Source organism: Micromys minutus, assembly GCF_963924665.1.
Source record: "Micromys minutus genome assembly, chromosome: 4".
NCBI classification, from domain to species: Eukaryota; Metazoa; Chordata; class Mammalia; order Rodentia; family Muridae; genus Micromys; species Micromys minutus.
In genome coordinates, this window is record NC_137973.1 from 72,240,492 (window position 1) to 72,264,244 (window position 23,753).

The following is a 23,753-nucleotide window of genomic DNA, read 5'->3' on the forward strand; positions in this document are numbered from 1 at the left end:
ACCAAAATAAAAAATCCAACAACAAACAAAAAATTCGCTAAAACTTGCACAAAAAAAAACCCAACTAGCCAACCAACCAACCAACCAAACAAACAAACAAAAACACCAGGAAGTTGAGAACCATAAAACAGAATTTACAAAGCTGAGTAGGAGATATAAACCATTTGTGTGAATGTGTGTGTGTGTGTGTGTGTGTGTAGTATGTATGCATATATCCAAACAGTGTACTATAAGACAAATAAAAGTACTATTGAGTTCATTTTTTTTGGTCACATTCCGCTGTTCATGGGACCTACCCTTAAATATGGTTAATATACCCAGTGAGAGTCTACTGGCGAAAACAAATTTTCCTGTGCAAGCAGATATTGGAGTGTTGTTTAGAGATGGGAATTCATGCCTACTTCCATTTTTAGCACTGGGACCTACCTGGCTTGGACCTGATGAAATCCTCTCTATGCTGCCACCGTCTCTGTGACTTGGTGAGTTCATACATGTGTCGGTCCTCTTAGGTCTGGAAGGCACACTTCTTTGGTGTTACTCATTACCTGTAGCTCTTACGATGTTTCTGCTTCATCCTCTGCTTAGCTCTGGGAGTCCGAGGGGAGGCGTTTAATGAGAAGTCCCATTAAGGAATGATATTTCAAAGTCTTTCACTCTGTACATTGTCCAGTTTTGAGTCTGTACTAATGAGCAACTGTCTATTGCTCTCATGTAGCCTTATGTTTAGAGACCTGCTTGTTGCCTCTTGCTACTCTTGAATTATAAACCTTCAGACTGTTATATTCTGTTATATTCTTGTCATATTTTAACTGTTTTTGTAACATGCCGAGTTTTGACTGAGCACCGTTATTCTTTCTGCTCATATGAGATATGTATTTTGATTATATATTGCCACAAATTAACTCAATAATGAAATCTTAGAGAAAATCACTTTTGCTTTATATTGAGATTCACTGCACTGGGAATCTGGTAGGTGGCACTGTCATTTTATAGAGCACTGAGGCAAATGGCAAGCTTCCAGGTAGCAAATATCCTGCCAGAGGTTTCAGCAAAACCTCTATCATGTGTTTGTTGCCTTTCTAGGTTAGAGTAGAGAACATTTCAGGCTGATGACAAAATTGCCTAGTCATGATTGTTCTAGCAGGAATGCCCTGATCATTTGTGCCTCAAAAAAGAGAATAACAGCATATAGAATGTCCCCGAAAGTTATGAATTACAAGCTTCTCACTTCTCATATTATGATCCCTAAAACTGCATGGCATCATGTTTGCTACTTTTTCTTTGTCAATGAAATTATAAGTAAATACAGATTTAAGAAGAAAACAAAAACAGCATGTATTTCTTACTGGTTCGATAAAACAATTTTGTAGTTATCTTTAATCTATCCTTTTCTCTATGTTCCTCTCAATTTTGCTTAGGTGGTAGTAATTAAGGAAATACATAAATTTCAGTTTGATTTCAGATTAATTTCACCTATTGCCTTATGCATACTTGTGAATTACTGGAAGGAGAAAATTAGAATGCAATACAAAAACTAATGTTTAATATATAGAACTTTCCCATTTGGCTTTGAAACTCTACTATATACAAATCAGGGTGTCTTAACCATTTTTGAGCTTCAACTTTGTGTTTAGAAAAATAGACATCCTTACACACCAAGAAAACTTTGACTAATTCCGGGTTACATCCTGTTTTACATGTACTTTTTGCTCATTGTAAGTGTGAGACCTTAATGCACACTATCAAACCTTTGGGAATAAAAAGCCAGAACTGACAAAAATGTATTTATATACTTTTATGCAAAAATTCTTAAAATTTGTTCTTTTATCTTTGCTTTTTAAAATAAAGTTGTTCAAAAAATAGACATGATACATATAATTATCAAATATAATAAATAGGATAGAGTAACATGTGAATCATCATTCTTTTGCACTAAAGATACTCTGATAGTTTTAGTGAGGCTAAATATAGAATAGTAGTTTTCTAGTCACTATTTGTGTGAATCTGAACCAGTCAAGTTTCTACATATCTACTCCTAGGTACAGGTAGAACTTTGGACACTATAAAGTTAAGAACTTGGATGATGTTTTCTGTAATAGTTCTTTCTGTTTTCCAGGCAAAGATAATATGTCAAAAACCACAAAGAAACAGAGTCATTGAAAATTATAAAAGAGAGTGTAAGCAAAGGAATATATTTTCCACAGTTTAACATAGAATTAATAAGGCAATATCTGGCTTGTTTCCTATAATCCCAACACTTTGGAAGTGTCCAAAGGAGGAACAAGAGCTCAAAAGCTTTGACTATCAAGCTCTATCTCCTCAGCCAATCCCCAGCACCTGGCCTACACAAGACTAAGTCTCAAAAAGCTGTTCTAGAAGCTAGATGATAGCTTAGTGACTAAGAGTATGTACTATTCTCCATAGGACCCAATTTATGTTCTAGAACTGAAATCTGGTGATTCACATCTACCTATGTCTCCAGAAAATACAATGCCTTCCTCTAGCCTCCATACACACCAACACAAACATGGTATACATTAACATAAATAACATATAATATAATCTTAATAGAAAATAAAAAGAACAAATTAATCTTTTATTTTGACTCAGCATTTACCAGGGCATTGGTTTTTTGGTTTTTTTTTGTTTGTTTGTTTGTTTTGTTTTGTTTTTTAACATTTGGATCAGGAAAAAAAACAAAAAAAACAAAAGCAAAGCCCAAGGAATCTAAGATTATCTTAAAAGCATCAAGAAGCCTTTTCATGGGATTTATTGTTGAGCCCACTAAGCATGTTCAGCTCATTCTTTTCTTACTGAATATTGATAATGCCAGGCATTACTTGACATTTTCAGTGCAGGCCATAGAAAGCCCTATACATGACACTGGAATTTCTATGTTTGGTGCTGTTAGACCAAATGAAGTGTATAATAATATACATTCTAAAGATCTATGATTCTTTTCACTTTTGTCAGAGAAAACTTCAGCGGTGAGAGGGTTAATTAAGGGACTCATAATTGATCATAGTGCCTAAAATGAAAAAGGTATGAATGCTCAGTTGTAAGATGATCATCCTTCTCTGCATATATAACTATCTGAGGCACAGGGACACTTAGCCAAAGAGGAGACTGAAGCAACGTATGAGCTTCCAGATGGGAAGAAGTGCTGTGAAATGCTGACTTCTAGATATGGCCTGTTATTGCACACATCAGCCAACAGCACCTGCCCAATAAATGCATAATAGAAAGCCAGTCAAAATTACAGCATCAATAGTATAGTGGCTTTTGAGACCCCATTCCTAAGAGAAATTCTACTGGCAGCTGTAATATTCCAAAAAAAATCCACTCTCCTTTGGGGTATGGTTCTTAGCAGGTTGCTGAGTTCCATGTTAATGGCCACATACCCATCTGCATATGAGCAGCACTAACTAGAGTCAGAGTCATTAATAACAAAAATATAGATACAGCATGAACCTGGGGGTAGGTGGGTGGGTGGGAAATTAAGAAAAATAGAAAGGAGGTAGCAGTTTACCGGTGGATATTATCAATAGCACTGTATAAATGAATGAGGCACTCAAAAATTAATTTTAAAGTTATTTTTAAAAATAAAATGAAGACATCCTGGGATATATAACACACACACACACACACACACAGAGGTGGGGAGGGTAGTACCCTCATATAATTAGGGGTAATGTTGGATGAGATAGGGAAACTGGGAAAGGAATGACATTTGAAAAATAAATAACAAAATTAAAATATAGTCATTAGAAAACTGTACTTATTCACTTTGAACATTTATGAAATATCATTTTCTAACTACAGAAATTGGATTTTAGTTTGTCTGAATAGCTACAGTATTCTGCCCAAATCACAGGAGCTAGTAATATCACTCATCTATAAATATAACCTTGGGACAGTGAGATGACTCAGCAGGTAATGGCCCTGTCCTTCAAGCCTGGTCTTCAGAACCTGTATGATGGAATAAGCTCCACCAAGTTACCCTCTGACTGCGCTCTCTGTGACATGCACCCTCAAGGCAAGAACAATATCTGCCAAAAGAGAAAGCAAGTAATGAACACATTTACCTCTGTAAATTTGGAATTTTGAGCTTCTCTTGTCTGAGGAAGGATATATAGATAGTGCCTATATGTTTGTGTCCAAATATGTATCAGACAATCTCCTGAGCCGTTGGGTTTCTATTAAAGTTCTTGGAAACCAGATTCTCAAGATTAACACTGTCAACTGACAGGACCATCTAAGAGAACCTACTCTGTGCATGCAGGTAAGGAATTACATCAGAGGGGAATATCCTACCTTTCCACACTGTTCGTGGCACTATTACCTAGGGAGGGAGGTTGAAAGAGTAGAGGGGGGTCACTGAGCAGGTCTTCTGTCTGTCTCCGGTTAAGAATGCAAAGTGAGCAAACCCCTGGAGCACTGCCACCCTACCCTCCCTAGTGACAGGAACTTATACTAAAACTGTAAGCAAACAAGAACCTTTTCCTCTTTAAGTTGCTTTTATCAGAGTATTTTACCACAGTAACAGAAAACAAGCCAGTATTTTATTTATAAAAGTAGATGGTGTAAAATAAAGGCTTTCGTATGTTCAAGAAACTGGTTCTGAAATCTTTAAGCAAATTCTCTTTTAGGGTTTCAACTAAATCTGTCTCAGAAGAGCAGCATATACCAAACATCAAGTTCAAGCAGAACTTAGTTCTGGTTACATATAATCAATAACATTTTTTTCAATATGGTTTGTCATATGAATCAGATTACAAAGAACTGAGTCTATAAGATTTGTCAGATCTTTCAGTAAATTTCAATCCATTTATACTTAGATGAGTTGTAAGATGCTATTCAACTGGTGTTTATCACAGCAACAGAAAAAGAGAGGTCAATGTCCTCATCGTTGAATAATCTTTCATGACCTCTTTAATACATACACTTAAAATTTCCTAAATAAATTGATTTCTATTACACTCAATCTTGAAGTAAATCATTTTCAGTTATAAAAAAAAAAAACATTTAAAAATTGAAAAAAGATGCTATTTAACAACAACGCAATTTGCAATATGTACTTTATCTTAGGAGAAAGTAGATTTGAATTGAATGTATTGTTATCTCATCTCTTTAATTTCACATTTTATCAACTCAACAAAGTAGAGTTGAATTAAGTGCATTAATGTCATCTCATTGATTTTACTTTCTTGGCTTTGAGAGGTGGAAGTGTTTGTCATTAAAAACTTCCCCAAGGCTGCTTTCTTAAGTCTAGAATACATATAGCATGAAAGAGTGTTAGTCAAGAGTAACATCAACATGTAGATCAATGGAAGGAAGAGTTCTTCCTAAATTTTTTTCATTTACATTTATGCCAGTCAATATACTATGAATATAGTGAACAAAATAAAGTGCAATGAAAACCAGCAACAACAAAACATTGTATTCCCTGCCCCTGCTCTGTTAATGTTTTCTGGAAGAGTGATCAGTGCTAACACATGTCAGAACCAATACCACATATGTAAGCCTCTAAGGTACAATAGAGGTTCTTTATTGGTTAGTGTGTATCACCTGGTGAAAGTGGCTTAGCAGCAGAGGTTCTGAGTGACTTAACTTCATCCTCCTTTTTAAAAATTATCTTTAAACACTTTAGTCATTTACCACCACCCCACCCTGGTCTGCCCTCAGCCATCCTCTTCCCATTCCTTCTCTCCCATTTCCAAGAGAATTGTCTCAACCCCACCCTCCCACCCCACCAGGCCTCCCCACTCTCTGGCACCTCAAGTTTCTCCAAGGTTAGGTGCTACTTCTCTCACTGAGGCCAGACAAGGCAGTCCTCTGCTATGTGTGTATATGTAAGAGGACTCTTATCAGTTTGTGTGTGCTGCCTGGTTGGTAGTTTAGTGTCTGAGAGACCTCGAGGGTCCAGGTTAGTTGAGACTGCTGGTCTTCCTATGGGGTCACCATCCTTCTCGGGTTCTTTCAGCCTTTTCCCAACTCAACCAGCGAGATCCCTGACTTCAGTCCAATGGGTCGGTGTAAATATCTGCTTCCATCTCAGTTGGCTGCTTGTCAGGCTTCTCAGAGGATGGCCATTCTAGGTTCCTCTCTGCAAGCACACCACAGCATCAATAATAGTATCAGGCCTTGAAGCCTCCCCTTGATATGGATCACAAGTTGGACCAGTTACTGGATCGCTTTTCCTGACTCTCTTCTCCACTTTTGCCCCTAAAGTTCTTTTAGACAGAAACAATATTGGGTCAGAATTTTAGACTTTGAGATGCCAAACCTCTCCCTCCACTTAATGCCCAGTCATACTACTGGAGGTGGAAAGGGTGTTCCCTCTTCCTACTTTTGGGCATTTAAGTTCCCTCCTTCTGTGTCCTGAGTGTCTCTCACCTCCCAGGTCTCTTATACTTTCTAGAGCATCTCCCCACCACCTCCTAACTCCCAAGGTTGCTTGTTTCCATTCTTTCTGATGGCCCTCAGGGCTTAATTTTTTTTGCAGGTAAAAGGATGGAAATAGAAAAAATCCTGAGTGAGGTAACTCAGACTCAAAAGGGGAAGCATGGTAATATATTCCCTAGTAAGTGGATATTAGCCAAAAAAAGTACAGAATAGCAGGGATACAATGCCCAGAACTCAAGAAGGTAAGCTGAAGGACCCAAGTGAGAATGCCTAAATCCCACATAGGAGGAAGGAACCTGGGTGGGAAATGGGACAGAGATGTGAAAAGGGGAACATGATCAGATATTGGAGGTAGGGGGAGCAGATGTGAAGCCATCCTCCTAACTTTTGACAGGATTTTAGACAAACTCATCGAATAAAAAGCAAGTATCAAAAACCTATTTTTAATAACATTTATTTCAAAACTAAAAGCCAAATGAAACTACTGACAAACTGGAAACCTGTCTTTCCTACTATAATTTTATAAATTTAAAAATATTCTAAAAGATATTCACATTCTTTACAATACAGTGCTTTCAATATTACATCAGGAAGTAGAACATTTCTAAACAAATTTGTATCTCCTAATCCCCTCAATAACCCAAGAACATATCTTTAAAAAGGCTTCTGAGACTCTTTACTGTAATGCTGTTTTGTTCCTCCTTAGCAAAGTTGAAGTTTCCTAAAGATCACCATAAATGTCCCAGTGGAAAAAAAATTAACAACTCTATATATAGGTAATCTCTATCTAACTGAGAGACTTAAACTTGAGCCACTTATGTGCACCACGAACTTCATAAGGTGAATTTTGGTTATAGATGTAACTGGCTATATCTTCCACAGGTGGTTCTGGATCAGTTGTGGCAAACTGAGCTGCTTCCTCGACTTCTTTCTTCACATCTGCATCAATTTCTTTCAATTCTTCCATATTGCTGAGGTTGTTACTTATTATCGTCTCTCGGAGAAGCATTATAGGATCACTCTTACTTCTCACATTATGAACTTCTTCTCGTGTACGATAACTGACCCCTGGATCGCTCATACTGTGTCCATGGTAACGGTATGTCTGCAGCTCCATCAAAATAGGCCCCTTTCCGGATCTGCAGTGATGAGCTGCAAACTTGGTTGCCTCACGAACAGAGAGAATATCCATGCCATTCACCCTCAGTCCAGGGATAATAAAGCCTTTCTTGTGGTAATCAGTACTGGCTGCTGATCTCTCAATAGATGTTCCCATTCCATAGAGGTTATTCTCACAGATGAAAATACAGGGTAATTTCCACAAGGCTGACATATTGTAAGCTTCAAATACCTGCCCTTGGTTAGCCGCACCATCGCCATACAAAGCCAAGCAGACCTGACCATTATTCAAGTATTTACAGGCGAAGGCCACGCCAGCTCCCAGGGGCACTTGTGCCCCAACAATGCCATTGCCCCCGTAGAAGTTCTTGCCATACATGTGCATAGAGCCTCCCTTGCCTTTAGCACAACCTCCTTTGCGTCCAGTCAGCTCTGCGAGAATGGACTTCACTGTCAGTCCCCGCGTGTAGCACAAGCCGTGAGCCCTGTAGGACGTGATGACGTGGTCCGTGGGATTTATCCCTGCTTCCAGCCCCACGCAGCAGGCTTCCTGCCCATCACACAGGTGACAGAAACCACGAATGAATTTCTGCTTATATAGCTGGTCAGCCTTCAACTCCATACGCCGAATTATCTGCATGGTCCGGTAGTATTTGAGGGCATCGATTCTGGTGAGCACGGTAGAGGTGGGGGGCCCCTCTTCCAACCGGTACAGGTCGCATTTCTTAATGGCACAGGTGGCGTCGTTGGAGAACTTAAAAGATGACAGCAGTCCTCTGAGAGCTGGCTTCCTGACCATTCCAGAAAATACGTGAGACAGGACAGCAGCCAGCATTTTCCTCATGGAGAAACGCGAGGCACAACGGTAGCGGCTTCCAACGATCGCTCAGCGGCTTTCAAGATGGCGGCCAAGCTCCTCTGACGCAGCAATAGCGCGACACAAGCAGGTTGCCTACTGAAGCCACGCCCACGGGGCGGCTTCTTTGATCTTTCCAACCTTAAAGTGAGGGTCTCTGATGCTTTCATCCTATTTAACAGCATCAGCATTGCCACACACAGCAACTGAGTGTCTTCTCTGTACAACTCAGTAAAATCCTGGCAGGTTCAGGACATAGCCTTTGGGGTCTATCCCAGCACATCTGAACTATATACCTGTAATCTAAGACACTGGGCATGGAGGTTTGTAGGAGTCGAATTTTAATCCTATTCTCAGCCACTTTGGGGTCTCTTTGGACTCAAAAGGAGGGACTGTGGGGAAAAGGGAGAGAGAAGGTAGAGAAAGGCCAGGCAAGAGGGAGGGAGAGAGCAAAATGGCATCATTACTTTTCGTTTTAAAAGAAAACATTACCAACACCTTAACAAATTTACTCAAATGTATGTACAAATATAGAAGCACTCACAGACAACCCGACCATGAACTTCTACTTGTTCATATATTGTCTTGGAGCAGTAGAAGTCTTACTGTTTTCTAATGAGGAAACAGTTTGAATAATAATTCGTGATTTTTTTTAAAGGTCCTAGTAGATAGGTCAAAGTGTTTCTCACTACTTCCATTCCTCGGGTTTTGTTTTTGATCTTTATATTTCCTAAGCTTATTCCATTCTATAGTATTTTTATTAATGAATAATAAATTTACAAATCATCCATAGTTTAAATTGTTTAAATGCTAACTTTTCAAGAAATCTTGCCACTAAAATGTTTAAAACAATAGTTAATATTCCTGAAGGCAACACAACTTTATCCTCTTATTTTGTCATAATCTTGAGATAGCAGAACCTCAGCCTGAGGGCACTAACGCTTTGTATTATATGGGCACTTTGAATGCAGGATTGACATTCAGATTCTATTAGAAACTTGTCAGCCTTCAGGCCTCTTTACCCTTTGTGACAGTTCTGTATTATGTCTGGTTTTTTCTTGTTTTTGTTTTATTGTTTGGGGACATTTAATTTTATTTTAATTTTGTATATACTTCTGTCAACACTAAGGTGAGCATGGCTTTTCTTGTACTGAAAGGTATATGAATAGGCTTCCAAAGACTCTCATTTGCTTGTGTGTTTTGCTTGAAATTAGACTTAGTAAGGGAAATAAAGAATTGAGTATGTGTGCATGTGTGTGTGTGTGTGTGTGTGTGTGTGTGTGTGTGTGTGTGCATGTGTGTGTGTGTGTGTGTGTGTGTGTGTGTATGTGTGTGTAAAAGTTATTGTGAGGGGTAGGGGTTTGCCACAGCTCATGTTTAAAGGTAAGAAGAAATTTTTTAAGTCCAAAGCTAACATAATAAAACAAACAAACAAAAATAAAAGCATAATAAAGCAAAACTAACAAAACAAACAAAAGCCAGGAGTGCTGGAAATGGTGTCCTAAACCGAAGGACTTTGGCTAAACAGAAGCCTGAAGGCAATTTTCTGTTCCCCGTGAATGCAGATCCCCAAAGGGAAGGATTCTGTTCAATAGGAATCACCCTGTTTCCCAAAAGGCATTAGGTCAAGGCATCCAGTTTCTAATCAATCCGCATATCCTGTATCAGCCCCAATGTCCCATTCTGCAAGTAAACTCTACTTCTCTGACATTTTGCTCTCCTCCCAACCCCAGGTATGTCTTTGACAGTTTGATTCCCAAATTAACCTTTCCTCCCACTCGTGGAGCATTCTCCTTTGGAGGCCTAACTGGTTTACAAAGTTCGGGAGCCACGTGTCTTCTCCCACCTTAACCTGAGCTCCTTGTATTGAACTCTGGCCAGTAGGCTTTGACCTAATGAGCCATCTCATTAACAGCCCTAGAGTTAAGTTCTCACAATTCTTTATATAGTAACCATAACCATAGCTTCTAAGAACTTGCCTATGGAGCGATATGCTAATTTGAACCTCTCAAGAGCATCTGTGTTTGCTTAAGTCTCTGATACCTGTTCAATCTCAACATAGAAGAGGAGTTAATTATCACAGAGCTAAAATAATACTTGTCAATTTCTTTCTTTCTTTCTTTCTTTCTTTTTTGAATACCACTAAACCACCCCTACTCAAAGATCCCATTGTATTTAAATTAGTAAGCAATTCTCCTGGATGTGTGCTCTGTTTTGTATTCATTGCTGCTATTTCGTTTTAAATTCTCCCCCATAACACCCTAGTACAGGTTCAAAGCATCTTCCTTCTTCATTGCAAGTCTCATTTTGACTACTGTGCCAAAAAGTGACCATAGATTTTAAAGCTGGTCCCTCTTACACGTTTCAAAACCGGCCATCATAATAGGCCTCTTTTACTACATTTAGAGTTTGTCTGTTGGAATTTGTGCTCTGGTGTTGTTGTGCGCACTGTCTTTGATAGTTAGCTCGAATCTGCTGTTCTTTCTCATTCCTGCAGGTATCAGCACTCTCCTGGGAGCTTTGTATCCATAAGAGTGAAAAAAAATTGACACAGCAGGATAAAGCAGTTGTGTTAATGGGTCACTGAGTGACAGCTGAGACTTCTCTCAGAGGGCTCTGCCAGGCTCCTGCTGCCAGGAACACAAGAGCTATACAGTGAAAGTGTGCCAATTTAATCTTGTCACATGTAGTCTGGGCTGCAAAGATAGAGCTTCCTTTAGAAGCCCACTGTGACAAGGCTGAACAGGAATCATAGCAGAGGAGACCATGCACGGGTGGCCCCTTTTGGCATCAAGATCAGAGCAGGATAATTAGTCAAAAAATGTGAAACTTACAAAGACCACTTAGACATTGGCTATGTATCCCATATTTGCCTTAAAGTGAGGCATCATGGGTGCAGAATACAATGTGCAAGGATATGAATTGGTTTTCAGACTTAGATTATTGTCTTTCCAAACTCATGTATTTTTTCAAAGACAAATTCAAATTTCAGACATCAGGGCAACAGATAAAAGCGGTCCAAGGCAGTTGCTGCTCTTCAGCCTACCCCTTAGCATTCCAGTCTAAGCTCCACACAAATTATTCATGCACCACAAGGGCAGTGGTGGCATGTTTTTCTTCATGTCTGTTTTCTTCTTCTCTTCACTGTGTAACAGAACTAAGGAACATTTTGCATGTCCTTCTGAAGTTTTTTTTTTTTTTTTTTTTTTTGCAACTAAAATCCCCATAAATTCTATGCATTTAATCAATGCCAAAACTCACTTTTAATCTACTGAAAATTAAAGGAAAGCAGATGAACACTATCATAAGGCCAGCAGCAGATATTTTGGTTAATTAAGAAAAATGTCAATAAACTAGAAGACAGTGATAATGGGAGCAGCTATCCATGCCTTTGGGACAAGTGTTCATTTCATGACCAGTGGATAATCTGACAAAGGCATTTCTGAATTTGTATTAAAGGTGCAACTTTCCTTGCAACAATAGCCAATGAAAAACTTCACAGTAATAGGCAAGGCTATATGAGAAAAGAACATTATGACTGTTTACATGTCTCTAACAATAACTGCACTTTTCCAACAAATGTTAATTAAAGAAAGCTGTTAAAGAGTGAATATGTTCCTGATAAATAATATCAGACTCACATCCTTATGATTAGTAGAAATATATTATTTTCTTAGCTCTAAGGTTTGGCAATCAGGAGTGATGAGTAAGAACTCAGTGCACAAATTAGAAGTTATATATAACTCAGCGATAATTTCTCCCATTTGGTCTATTATTTTATCTCCCTTAGAGAAGAGAGAAAATATCAGAATCATATATTTTACAAGATCATGACAATTGAGCAAGGCCCCTTTTCAATGTGATGAAAGTGAGGCTATTTTAGAACATTGGGATTCTAGGTAGCATTTTCACCTTCCACTTAGTTCTACTTTATTTTTAAAATGTCATTAATTCAAAAATCGGGAGAAATTACCATGAAGAGAACACGAAGGGGAAGCTTCCTCCTTCTCCCTCATGATGACAATGAGAGGAGAGAAAATATGTCAATTAACTTTAGAAGTAGCTAGGCAAGCCATCATTAGTCCTGTGCTGATGGCCAGAAAGTAATATGACTTTACTCTCCCGAGTCTCCTAACCATAGAAATTGTGGCCTGCAACTTAATGGATAAGAAATAAAATTCCTTCTTTATAATATGATACCACAATTTACTTGCGTAACATCTCTATTAGAAGGGAATTCATAGAAGAGTTGGGAATTTTGAATTAACATCTTACTTGTTTTTGCATTTACTTTGCAAACCCAAAATTTTTATTCAAATTAAAATTCACAAATAAAGTAAATGTTCTTGTAAAATCAAGGTAATCATGAAAGCTACAGGTTAGATGTAAATCTATTTTAATCTCCTCCAAAAGTTTTTAACTCACATATTTAAAATGTCTCAAGTTTTTATTTTGTAAACAAACATATTTATGCTTATAATGTTGATTTTAATAACTACTTATTTAATTGGAAATCAAAATGTGAACTCCATATATTGAACAGTGAAAGGGGTGCTTTTTAGTGGGTCTTTTATGTTGTTTTTCTCTTCTGGTCTGTATTACTATATTTTCTTTTTAAATGTTTTCTAACATCCTTCCACTTAATAACTTTGGGTGGGATATTACTGTTTCTAATATCATTGTGCCCCTCAAGAGCATGCTTAAAACATTTATGTTCTTAGTGTTTGCTTCTTTGAAGAAGACCTAAGAAGCAGTGAAGAAGGTTTATATACAAAGGACATTTGGCAAAATTCCAGGTCACTGCTGCCCCCTAGAAGGAACTCTGAGCAATACACTCGACCAGTTAAATCATATCCAAAAAGAGACTGAAGAAGAAAGTAAACCATTCTTGCCTCTTAAGTCACTGCCAACAGTCTACTGTTTCTTTGGTCTCCTTTGCCCTACACTATGTCTAAGCTGTGGAGAGGTGTAACACATCTCATTCTAAACTGAGATACTGGTTGAATTCATCCTTACTGATTGTTAGGACATCCCCACTGATGTGTACAGACATACTAAATCTATTTATTGTTATTGTTTTTCAATAATAAATATAAACCTTTGTGCTATTGTATACATTAATTTGACGTTTACAGTGCAGTGGTAAATGTTTTCTAGCTGTGAAGCCCATATCTACTTGCTAGAGTAGCAGATAAATCACATTTGCTTATTCGATACTCTGAGTTTAAAAAGTCAGTTTGACTTGTTTCTGCTTCCCATGTTGGGGAACTAAGGAGCAGGGAGATTAGAGGAGAGGGAGAAGTTACAACATAGTTGTAGAAAATCAAGTCTCTATTCTTATTCTGTCTTCTAGTAATGATGCCTTCCATGCACCCCTTTCTTGCTAAGCAATAGAAATGCAATGGGGCCATGCAAAACTTTTCCTATTCCGGTTCATACAGTGGAGTTGTGCTACCATCTCTCCCAACCTCTCAGGCATGGCCTAGACAAGATACATCATCACTGAATGGCACTCGGACCGCTGGTACAGAGGCAATGGAAGTGCTGCATTCTGGGGACTCCGGGCAATAGTGAGAATGTCAGTTTGTCTTTATTAGAACCAATGGTGATCAAATTTAAAAGATAGCAATGTAGAACAGCAACACACTGAAACACTTATATATATATATATATATATAAAGTTGCGTTCTCTCCTTCAGTTTGGTAACATAGCCACGTTGAAAAGCATTCTGAGAAATAGGAAAGTCACAATCTCATAATTATGCAGTCTATTGTGAATATGAATGCAGCATCTCCAAGCAACCTCAGAAAACACAGTCAGTATATGTTTCGTGGAACCTTTCTTGTGTGAGGATTATTCTGTACCTTTGGATCCACTGTGTTTCTGCATCCTAGGATAGTTGAAACATACCCAGTATTGAGAACCTAAAAGGATAAGACGGAGGAGCATCAAAGGCAATTTTTACTTAGAACCACAGAAGACTTCACCCACATTGATAATGTGAGAATGTACTGGGGGTACTTCTCAGATCAGATATGGGAGGCACTGACCATAAGGAACATATTGAGTCAGCCATACCTTAGGTTTTTTTAAACTACCACAGGCTGGGCAGGCTCCTCTATCCACTTGATTTCTGAATGTAACGTCTTGTATTCCTCTAGTAGCCAATATGCATACTGTTTGTAATCTTATATAACCCTTTTCCTCCCTTACCCACTGTGAAAACTGACAGTTTATAAGAAGACATTGCAATATCTCTGAGACATGGGAAGAAAAATGCACAAGAGCTAGCAAATGAGTGAACACTGGGCATGCCTTCTGGTCCTTCATTGCTTGTGAGAGAGCCGCTCTTATCTTCTGAAGCTGTGCTTCCTTCCTGCACACAGGAAGCCCATGGCTTCCCAGACACAGCTGCCTGTCTCCTGATAAAAATTTACTTCAATCAGAACTTCCTGCTCATCTCAGTGGAAGAAGAAACTTATCTGGAAATCTAACCCTGGCCTTTGCAACATAAGCTTCTAATTTATCATAATGATGCTTCACAGCCCCACCTCCCCTCCAGAGAATCATTGATTTTTGTATTCTTTGGATTGCTTTCCTCCTCAAATTTCCTCATCTGTAAGTAGATACCAGAGACCTCACTGCCTCCTCGAGCTTTCATCCCATATTATTCGTTTTATCTAGTCAGTCTCCACAAGTATGTAGCCAGTGCCCACTGTCTCCATTTACCTTCCTCTAATTGCTTCCATATGTTCTGCAATCTGTATCATCACCAATGAACTGAAATTTCTCACATCAAGGACCCGGCTATGTTTAATGACAACTATCATATTATCAGTCTCTGGAACTCTCTGCCACATAACGTAACCGTTTTTCCATAGACACATTCTTACCCAGACTCAGAAGCAAAACAAAATATTTTGAGTTTATACCGTTAATAAGCAAGAAGTTTACATTTCCTAATACATAAAAGTGAAGGTGGATCTACAGCTTGATGATATGTTATATGTTCTGTTTTTGCCAACTTAAACGGTTTCCCACAAGGCCTCAGGTGCCTTATTGCTTGAATTCTGACCAGCAATGAGACACCAGTTCCATTTCAACATTAGTCTCTCTTCCTGCTCTATGTCAACACAAATATGTATTGTCAGTGTGGGTCTATTTCAGCTTGAAAATGCCTAAAAGGAAGGGTTTATGTCTTTCTTTCCATTGAAGTAAAATTAACTTTTCAAATTTATTATCATCCCAATTTATCAGCTTTTAAATTCACAGTATCCTTGACTATAGTGTCTATTAAAATTTTTACACTGTCAACATAGGAAAACACAAAGACAAAAACTATAAAACACCAAAAGTTATCAGTTTAGTTCCATTCTTTTCAATTTTAACTTGTGTTATGAATTAAAGCTATTAAAGCTACATTATGTATTTTAATAACTTCTTAAGATCCTTTCTCTTATTTCATATTATAAGCATTTCCTAAATTACAAAAAAAAACCAGTTAAAAGATCATTTGAGCAACTGCAAACTATCTTCAGTCGATGGTTGTGAAATAATTAAATCTTAAAAACTTAATGTGTGAGTTTTCAGTTTTCTGTGTGTGTGTGTGTGTGTGTGTGTGTGTGTGTGTGTGTGTATGTATGTATGTTTATGCACACACATGTTCACAGAGATGGAAACCAAGCATTTCCCACAGCCCATATATGGAGTAAGAGGTTAACGTTTGGGGAAGTCAGCTCTTCCTTCTCACTTAACTTCACTGACTCTCTCTTGTTGGTTTTGTAGCCCTGATCTTTAGTCTAGGATAGCTGGCCCATGAGCTTCTAACTTATTCTTTTTTTATGCTTTTTATTTCCCTGTCAAGAGTTCTGTAATAACAACCCACTGTCATTTTCAACAAGTTCTATTCACTTGTGTGTATGTGTGTGTGTGTGTGTGTGTGTGTGTGTGTATCTCCATTTTGGTAATATGAAAACATTTTATCTCATATTTTGTTATTTACTCATTTGTCAATAGTTGTTTGAGAATTTGATACATTGCATTATTATCTTATTTACCTCTTTCCCCAAGTCTTCCCAGATCCAGTCCCATTTCCTTACTCTCTACTTGGTGTCCTATTTTTAAAGAGCATTCTTTGTGTGCATATTAAGTCACTAACTTTTATTGAAGTGCTCAGCATAAAACATTCACTGATTAACATAGATAGATATAATTTTCACAGGCTGACTTTTTAAGGCAATGTTCATCATGATTCTTCATAGTAAAAGTTAGTTTTACTGAACTGTATTACTTTCCACTCCACAGTCAGAAACCTCAGAAGTTCTATAACCATATTTTGAAATGGTTTAGTTTGACTCTAGTTTTAGTTCAACTGTCATGCACTAAAGAAAGAATAAAAAAAGTCAGGCTTTATGCCTTCAGGGACCTTAAATTCTTGTGCAGGTCCTTGAGAGGCCTAATTAAATTCCACTTCATTTCTGACTGGGCTCCACATAACTTGGCATATATGATAAATGATTCAGTAATGGAGAAAAAAGTACCAACCTGAACCTTTTTGTAAAAGTTCATTGCAGAATACCTTGGTATAAAAGCAAAGGTGGTCAGTCTCCTTGACCACAGGTAGGCAGAACTATTTACTCTCTAAGGGGCTGTACTTATCCCAAAAGATTAGAACCATTGACAGAGGGAACCTGGGAAGATATTCCACCATCCATGCTTTACTCATTCAAGGCGGCAAATTTAGCTAGCAACTCAGACTTTATTTCTGAGGTTTGTCATTTAAAGCCTTACTTTATCTATACCTGTAGGGTTGACTTAAAATATAGAATTCAAATAGAGTGATCCAGGCAATTGCAGAACTCCTTTCTTTCTCTCTCTCCCTCTCTCCCTTTCCCTCTCCCTCTCCCTTTCCCTCTCCCTCCCTCCCTCTCACTCTCTCTCTCTCTCTCTCTCTCTCTCTCTCTCTCTCTCTCTCTCTCTCTCTCTCTCTCTCTCTCTCTCTCTCTCTCCTGCCTGGTCCATTGTCCCTTCCTCCATCTTGCTCTTCCTGGGCGTCCCACTGTGGTCTGTTAGTCTGTTCTCTGCTCCAGGAACATACACCTCCTATTGATGACATTGTTCCTGGATTTTGTTTTGTCTTCTGAGTGGTGACTCATTTCTTATGTGGGTGGTGAATTCTGTGATATTTTTATAATTGGAGCCAGAAAATAATTTAATACTTGGAAATATTCTAAAATTTGTAGCTAGAAAACATAAAAATGATTTCCTCAAATGAATTCAAATATAAATTATTTAATGAGTACAGGAACAGACATTTTTAGATGAAATAATCATTAGAAATATAGAAAAAGGCTGCTTTTATACTTGATGTCAAAATTATTTGGAAAATAATAAATCATGCTCCTATAGAATAATCTGCAACTTTAACAACAACAGTCTAAAACCATTATAAACAAAATTTTGCATGGATACAATAGATTGCAGCTAAACAGACAAGGCATATATGCTGAATGTGGGAGGCATTGTTTCTTCCCTGATTTGTCAGTTATTATATTTTTCTGTTGTTTGTGTTTTTTAATATTTCCTTTAAGAAAATAACACAATATTTTGGAGGAACTCTGGGGAAAGAAGTTCAGAACATAATATTAAACATTATATAATGAATAGGGAGAATTTATATTATGTTTATTTGTTTCAATGCTACAACACAGTAACTGTATTTCCTTTTTGATATATATTTTTTTCCATATTAAAACCAAACCAACAATATATGTATACATATGTATGTATACATTCTTTAGGTTATTTCTTTACAATAAATAAAACTCATTTACTAGTTGCCATTTAAATTATTTTAAGATATTTGTAGAAGAATCATTAATAATTTGTTCTACAAATATTAATAAAACATAGATCTACGTTTCCCATATAAAGGTTAGTCTTATTTAGGTCAATTTTATGGTAAATTAAATAAAAGTTATAGAATAAGAAAAACCTTGGAATTGCCAAAATATAATAAGAGTTAATTACTAATGTATATAGGATTAAAGATGAAGTGAAATATATATGTTTTCTTAGAACATGTATTAGAAAGGATCTGATACATCATTTCTCTTCATGATAAGGCATGAGTGTAAAAGAACTTTAATTCAAAAACATGGCTGCTCTGACAGGAATGACATCCAAAGGTATGGTCCAGTTGGAATGCAGAATGCCACATGCCTTCAATCCATCTGGCTGAAATACAGACATAATTTTTGTACACACCATTAAGAAAACAATTAGTTTGTATAAAGAAGCAACCATATTTGAAAATGATGTCTGTTTAACTGAGCAGCAGACAAAGTAACCAATCAGAGACAGATTTGATAAGGTAGGATTCTCAGGAGATCAGCACAGGGAAAGGAAGCTAAGAGGAGCTCAGGGAGAGAGTTCAATCAGGGAACTGGGAGTTTGTGTAGCAAGTGCAGAGTAGTGAAGTTGAGTCCTTTGTGAGTTCATGTTTCAGTGCAGGTCATCAGAGCCAGTTAAAGCCAGAGAATAAGGAGGAACTAGAAGATCAGAACAAACTGCCAAAGTTAGTTAACGCCAAACAGAGCAATTCACTGAGGAACTGAGAGGAGCCAGTGAATCAATCAGCTTAAAGAGAAGTTTGAGCCAAAGATGACAATTATATCAGGCAAATAAAAGTTGCTTTTACACATGAGAGCATTCAAAAATAGCAATACAACATATCAAAATCAGTACCACCGGGATTTTCACACTTCTATGACATTGGTTTCTTCTTGGGGATTCTCATTCCTTAAAGAAAAGGCTTTCCATTAAAGCTTAGAGACACAAAAAATAGAAATGTACACCAACTGAACAATAAATTGCCCAAACTTTTGTAAGTTTATGTAACAACAGCCACCTGATTTTTGATAAATATGCCCAAACTACACAATGAAAGAAGATAGAATCTTCAACAAATGGTTCTTGAAATACTCAGTGTCCACATGAAGAACAATAAAGTCAGACCCATGTCCATCACCCAGTGAGAAAAAAAAAATCCCTACTTCAGCTAAAAAAGCAAAATAAAATGAAACAACAACAACAGCAGCACCACCAACAACAACAATAAAAACCTCCAGATGGATCCAAAAGCCTCAATGTGAAATCTGAAATATTAAACGTGCTAGAAGAAAACATACACCATACAATAGAAGATAAAGGTAGACAAAGGAAGTTTCCAAGTAGAATTACATTGCTTAGAATTGCTGTTAACAATTTTACAAGTGAAACCTCAAAAACTAAAATCTTTTCATACACCAAATGAAACAACCCATTTACAGAGGTTAAAATAATCTGAACTCCAATAATTATACTTTCAGGGCAAGTATTTTATCACATAGCTCTCTCCCACATATCACATTCATTATTGCTCGATAGAATAGTTTAATAGAGGTATCTAATGTTTCCAAAGATTACTGATTGTATTAGGCATGTGGACCCAATGTGATCTCAGCAATATCAACAAGTTTCTATAAAGAATGTGGAAAACTGTGGGATTTCATGATCTTAACAAGCTACCCATGTATCCATTGCTATATTTTCAAAATTACAAATCAAATGACTTTTTCTATAGAGCAAAGTGAGTGAAAGAGGAGAAGCTTAGAGACGTTCCAATGTATAAAGTCTCTTTCTCTGTAAAGAAGGAGCAGGAATAAGTACCCCTGTCCCCAGTTCACTAACTGTATTAGGCCTGACATTATTCAATAGAATTATTTCTGTAACTTTGTAAGAAAATAGAATTCAGGGGTTAGCTGAACTTTTAAGTAAGAAGTTGGTCTAGTCTTTTGATTAGTACGTGTCCATAGGAAGTATTTGCCAAAAGATGGTGCTTCTCTGTAAGCAGTATCTCTCATTGAACAACATTCTATTTAGACAGATTTTCAACTTGACAGTTTATCTTAATTCAGTATTTTCATTTTATAAAGAAAAGTACTTGAACACAGAACATTAAGCCATGTTCTTCATTATTTGGCTACTCCAAACCATTGGGTACTGAACGGCTGTAATGAGCCTTCTGCCGACCCATATGAGATATTCAGATATTGTAACTGATTTTGTTCTCTACACTCAACTATAGTGTGGTTACCAAGAGTCCTTAACAGTTCACAGATTGAAAATAACTTTAGTGCATTATACTATTTTCATTATGTTAATCTTTGTAGTTGTAAACCTCTTATGCATTATTAACAAATTTAATTTCACTGTAATAATGTATATTTGATAAAAAGTATATTCTGGTTATGACAAATGTTTGGAGATTCCTGGAATGAATATCTCCCAACACCAAGAAATAATAAAGTACTTGTATGACTTTTTAAATATTTTCTAAATGTGGCATTTTTTTTCCTCTTGGTAAAGTCTTCCAGATAACTCAGGAAAGTTCTCAGACTCTATTCTGCAATTTGAAATATGAAAAATGTTAGAATAATTGAAATAGAAAAAAAAATTGGCATAGAAACTAATATGTTAAATAGTGCACAAGAAGGATGCTCATAGCCTATGAAGAACTTATTCACAAGATACTTGAACCTAGAACAAAGGCAGTGTAGGGGTAGGAGTGAGAAGAAAAGACTAATGACCCAGGTGATGTTAGTATAAACTATAAAGTAGTTTAATAGAGGAAACAGCACATAACATCTAACTAAAAGTGAGTGATTTCATTGTGTGATTCTCACTGCCATAATCTTATAGTTAGATAGTAAATCTGGTCAAAATCTGAGTATCCTTATAAATGTGTGTGTGTGTGTGTGTGTGTGTGTGTGTGTGTGTGTGTGTTCGTGTGCGTGCTCGTGAGTGTATAAGTTTTGCTTGTTTGTTATTTTGAGGGAAATTTTTTTATAAATAGAATATAAGCATTTCATATAAAATGAAAACAGAGCATCTTTTAATTACTCATGCCTTTGGTTTTCATTGATTTCCACACCATGTAATTGCATATAAGATGAAAATAAATCCAATTGTTCCATAGCACACACAGTGCACATGAGCTTCGCTCTCACATTGCTTACGCTCTAAAATTTAGAGAAAAAAAGCGCAAGGATTTGCTGATGAAGGTGTTCAGTTAATTAACAAATAGTAAAGTAAGAAACACTTAAGTTCTCACTTGACATTTCCTCCCCTGAGGACAGGCCCTTCTATAATGGAAGTCTGGTGCTTTCCAAAGGTGTGGAGGTGATCATATCAAAACACTAACTGTTCCAGAATTGTAGACACCCAGACTGGATATTGTATACTCCATTATTTATTACAGTGAGTAGAAATGGGAAGTCTATTTTATTGTTAAGATCAGATAGTGATTAACCAGGTAACTATATATGCCTTCATGCAATATGTACAGTGAAGTCCTAGTTAATGCTGCTTGTAGAATGAAGTCATTATGTTAAATGAAGGGACTATAATTTCAATATATCTGGTGTACCAAAGCATGCTCAAGGTTAATTTCTTTCTCCCAATTTAACTAAATGCAGTCTAATAGTCTGTAATACTCCTTTTGGAGTTTCAGAATCCATCCTTCTGCTGATTAGCTACAATAAAGGATTTCCCAAAGTGTACAAAGATATTTTAAAATAAATACCATGACCTTCAGTGTTCATTAAATTGGTATCTAGGAAGCCAAACATGTAATTATACAGTAAATTTGGAGTCTAAACTTAAGTTAAAATATTTTAATTTTCACCATATGCTTCCTCTAGTATAATTATATAGTACATGGAAACTTTACAGCACACATATTTTGAAATTCTTTTGAGAAGATTTTTATAGAGTTATTTATTTCATTTTATGTGAATGTGCCTACTATATCTGCATATATCTCTATGCACCATGTGCTTACAGGTACCTGAAGAAACCTGAAAAACTCTGTTAGATCTGCTGGAATTAGATGTATATTGTGTGAACCCTAGCCTCTGCAAGAGAAGAAAGTGCTTGCAACTACTGAGCAATCTCTCCAGCCCTTTCTCAGGAGGCTTTTCCATTGTAAAGAAAATATCTGCTAGACAGATGCCTCAAGCATTCTGTCCTACATTGCTTTTGTTGTTGTTGTTGTTGTTGTTGCTGCTGTGATAAAACACTGCTGAGAAGGAACATGGAGAGAAAGGGTTTAGTTGACTTTTAGGTTCAATCTTCAAGAGAAGCTAGCCGAACCAGAAGCAGAGAACCTGGAGGAACATTAGTTGCTGGCTTGTTCGCCAAGGCTTTCTCAGCCAGCTTTCCTATACAACTCAGGACCACTGGTCAGAGACAGCACTCCTCAAAGTGTGCTAGGTCTTCCCACATCAACTGTCAATCAAGAAAATGTCTCCAGACTTACCTGCAAAACGAATGCAATGGAGGAGGTTAATCAAATGAGGTTCCCTAATCTTGGGTGACTATTTTTTGAGAAGGTGACAAACTCTAAGCAGAATATATGGCAACAAATTATGTGCAGAACAAGAACAATTATAGTTTTATCTGAGGAGTATTTGAAAATATTCAACGTTATACATTGTCTTAAGAGGAATGTTGAAAATACTGGATAAATTATATATGTCTTGTGTCTTGTGCTTTTCCTCTGCTTCTTTTCATATTTCATTGTTTTGTCCTATCTTAGTTTGATTCTTCTTGTTTTTTTTTATTACATATATTTTATTATTATTTGAGATTACTGTTTCTCAAAGAAAGAGAGAAAGGTTATATGGAGTGGGAATCAGGATAATCTAGAAGTTTGGGGAGTAGAAACAGCAATCAAAATATAATGTATAAAAAGAAAATCACTTTCAGCAAAAAGAATAGGAAAAATAGTATGATCTGCATGTTATTCATTCAGTGATCTTTAGTGAGAGGTCATTATGGATTAGCAAATATTATGAGAGAAGTAGAGATGACTCATGTTGACAGTGAGTTTAGAAAGCATTTGGATGTTATTTTTAATGACCTGCACCCATAGAAAGTTTGAAAAGACTGGCAATCAAAACCTAAAAGAGCAGACATTTAAGATATTTTATACTGAACTCTAGATATAACAGGTAAATCAATGTCATTTACAGAAGAATTTCAGTAATTACAGATCTGTGCCGAAATGCTGTAAAGTTATATTTTGTTACTCACTGAATTCAGAGGAAAGCAAAATAATTTCTCAAATTGGCCCTTCGATAATAAAGAATAATAACCTCCACAGCCTTGACCGCTGTTGTAAACAGGACTGAATTTTTTCTAAGTTCTTCCCACATGTGTTACTCACTAGAGGTACTGATCTGAGTTCTTTATGTATGGCCAAGAGCTGTTTGAAGTAGAACGTTGTTGTAGAAAGTTAGATATAATTAGAAAGTACTTTCCTCATACTGT

General features: G+C 36.8%; 1 protein-coding gene across 1 annotated transcript; it reads right to left on the bottom strand.

Moving 5' to 3' along the window:
• Positions 1–7,192: 7,192 nt before the first annotated feature.
• Positions 7,193–8,368, bottom strand: PDHA2 (pyruvate dehydrogenase E1 subunit alpha 2; the record flags this gene model as incomplete). The annotated part of the gene is made up of 1 exon (XM_080916469.1): positions 7,193–8,368. The coding sequence occupies one exon, from the start codon at positions 8,366–8,368 to the stop codon at positions 7,193–7,195; it is 1,176 nt and encodes a 391-aa protein (XP_080772595.1).
• Positions 8,369–23,753: the final 15,385 nt, after the last annotated feature.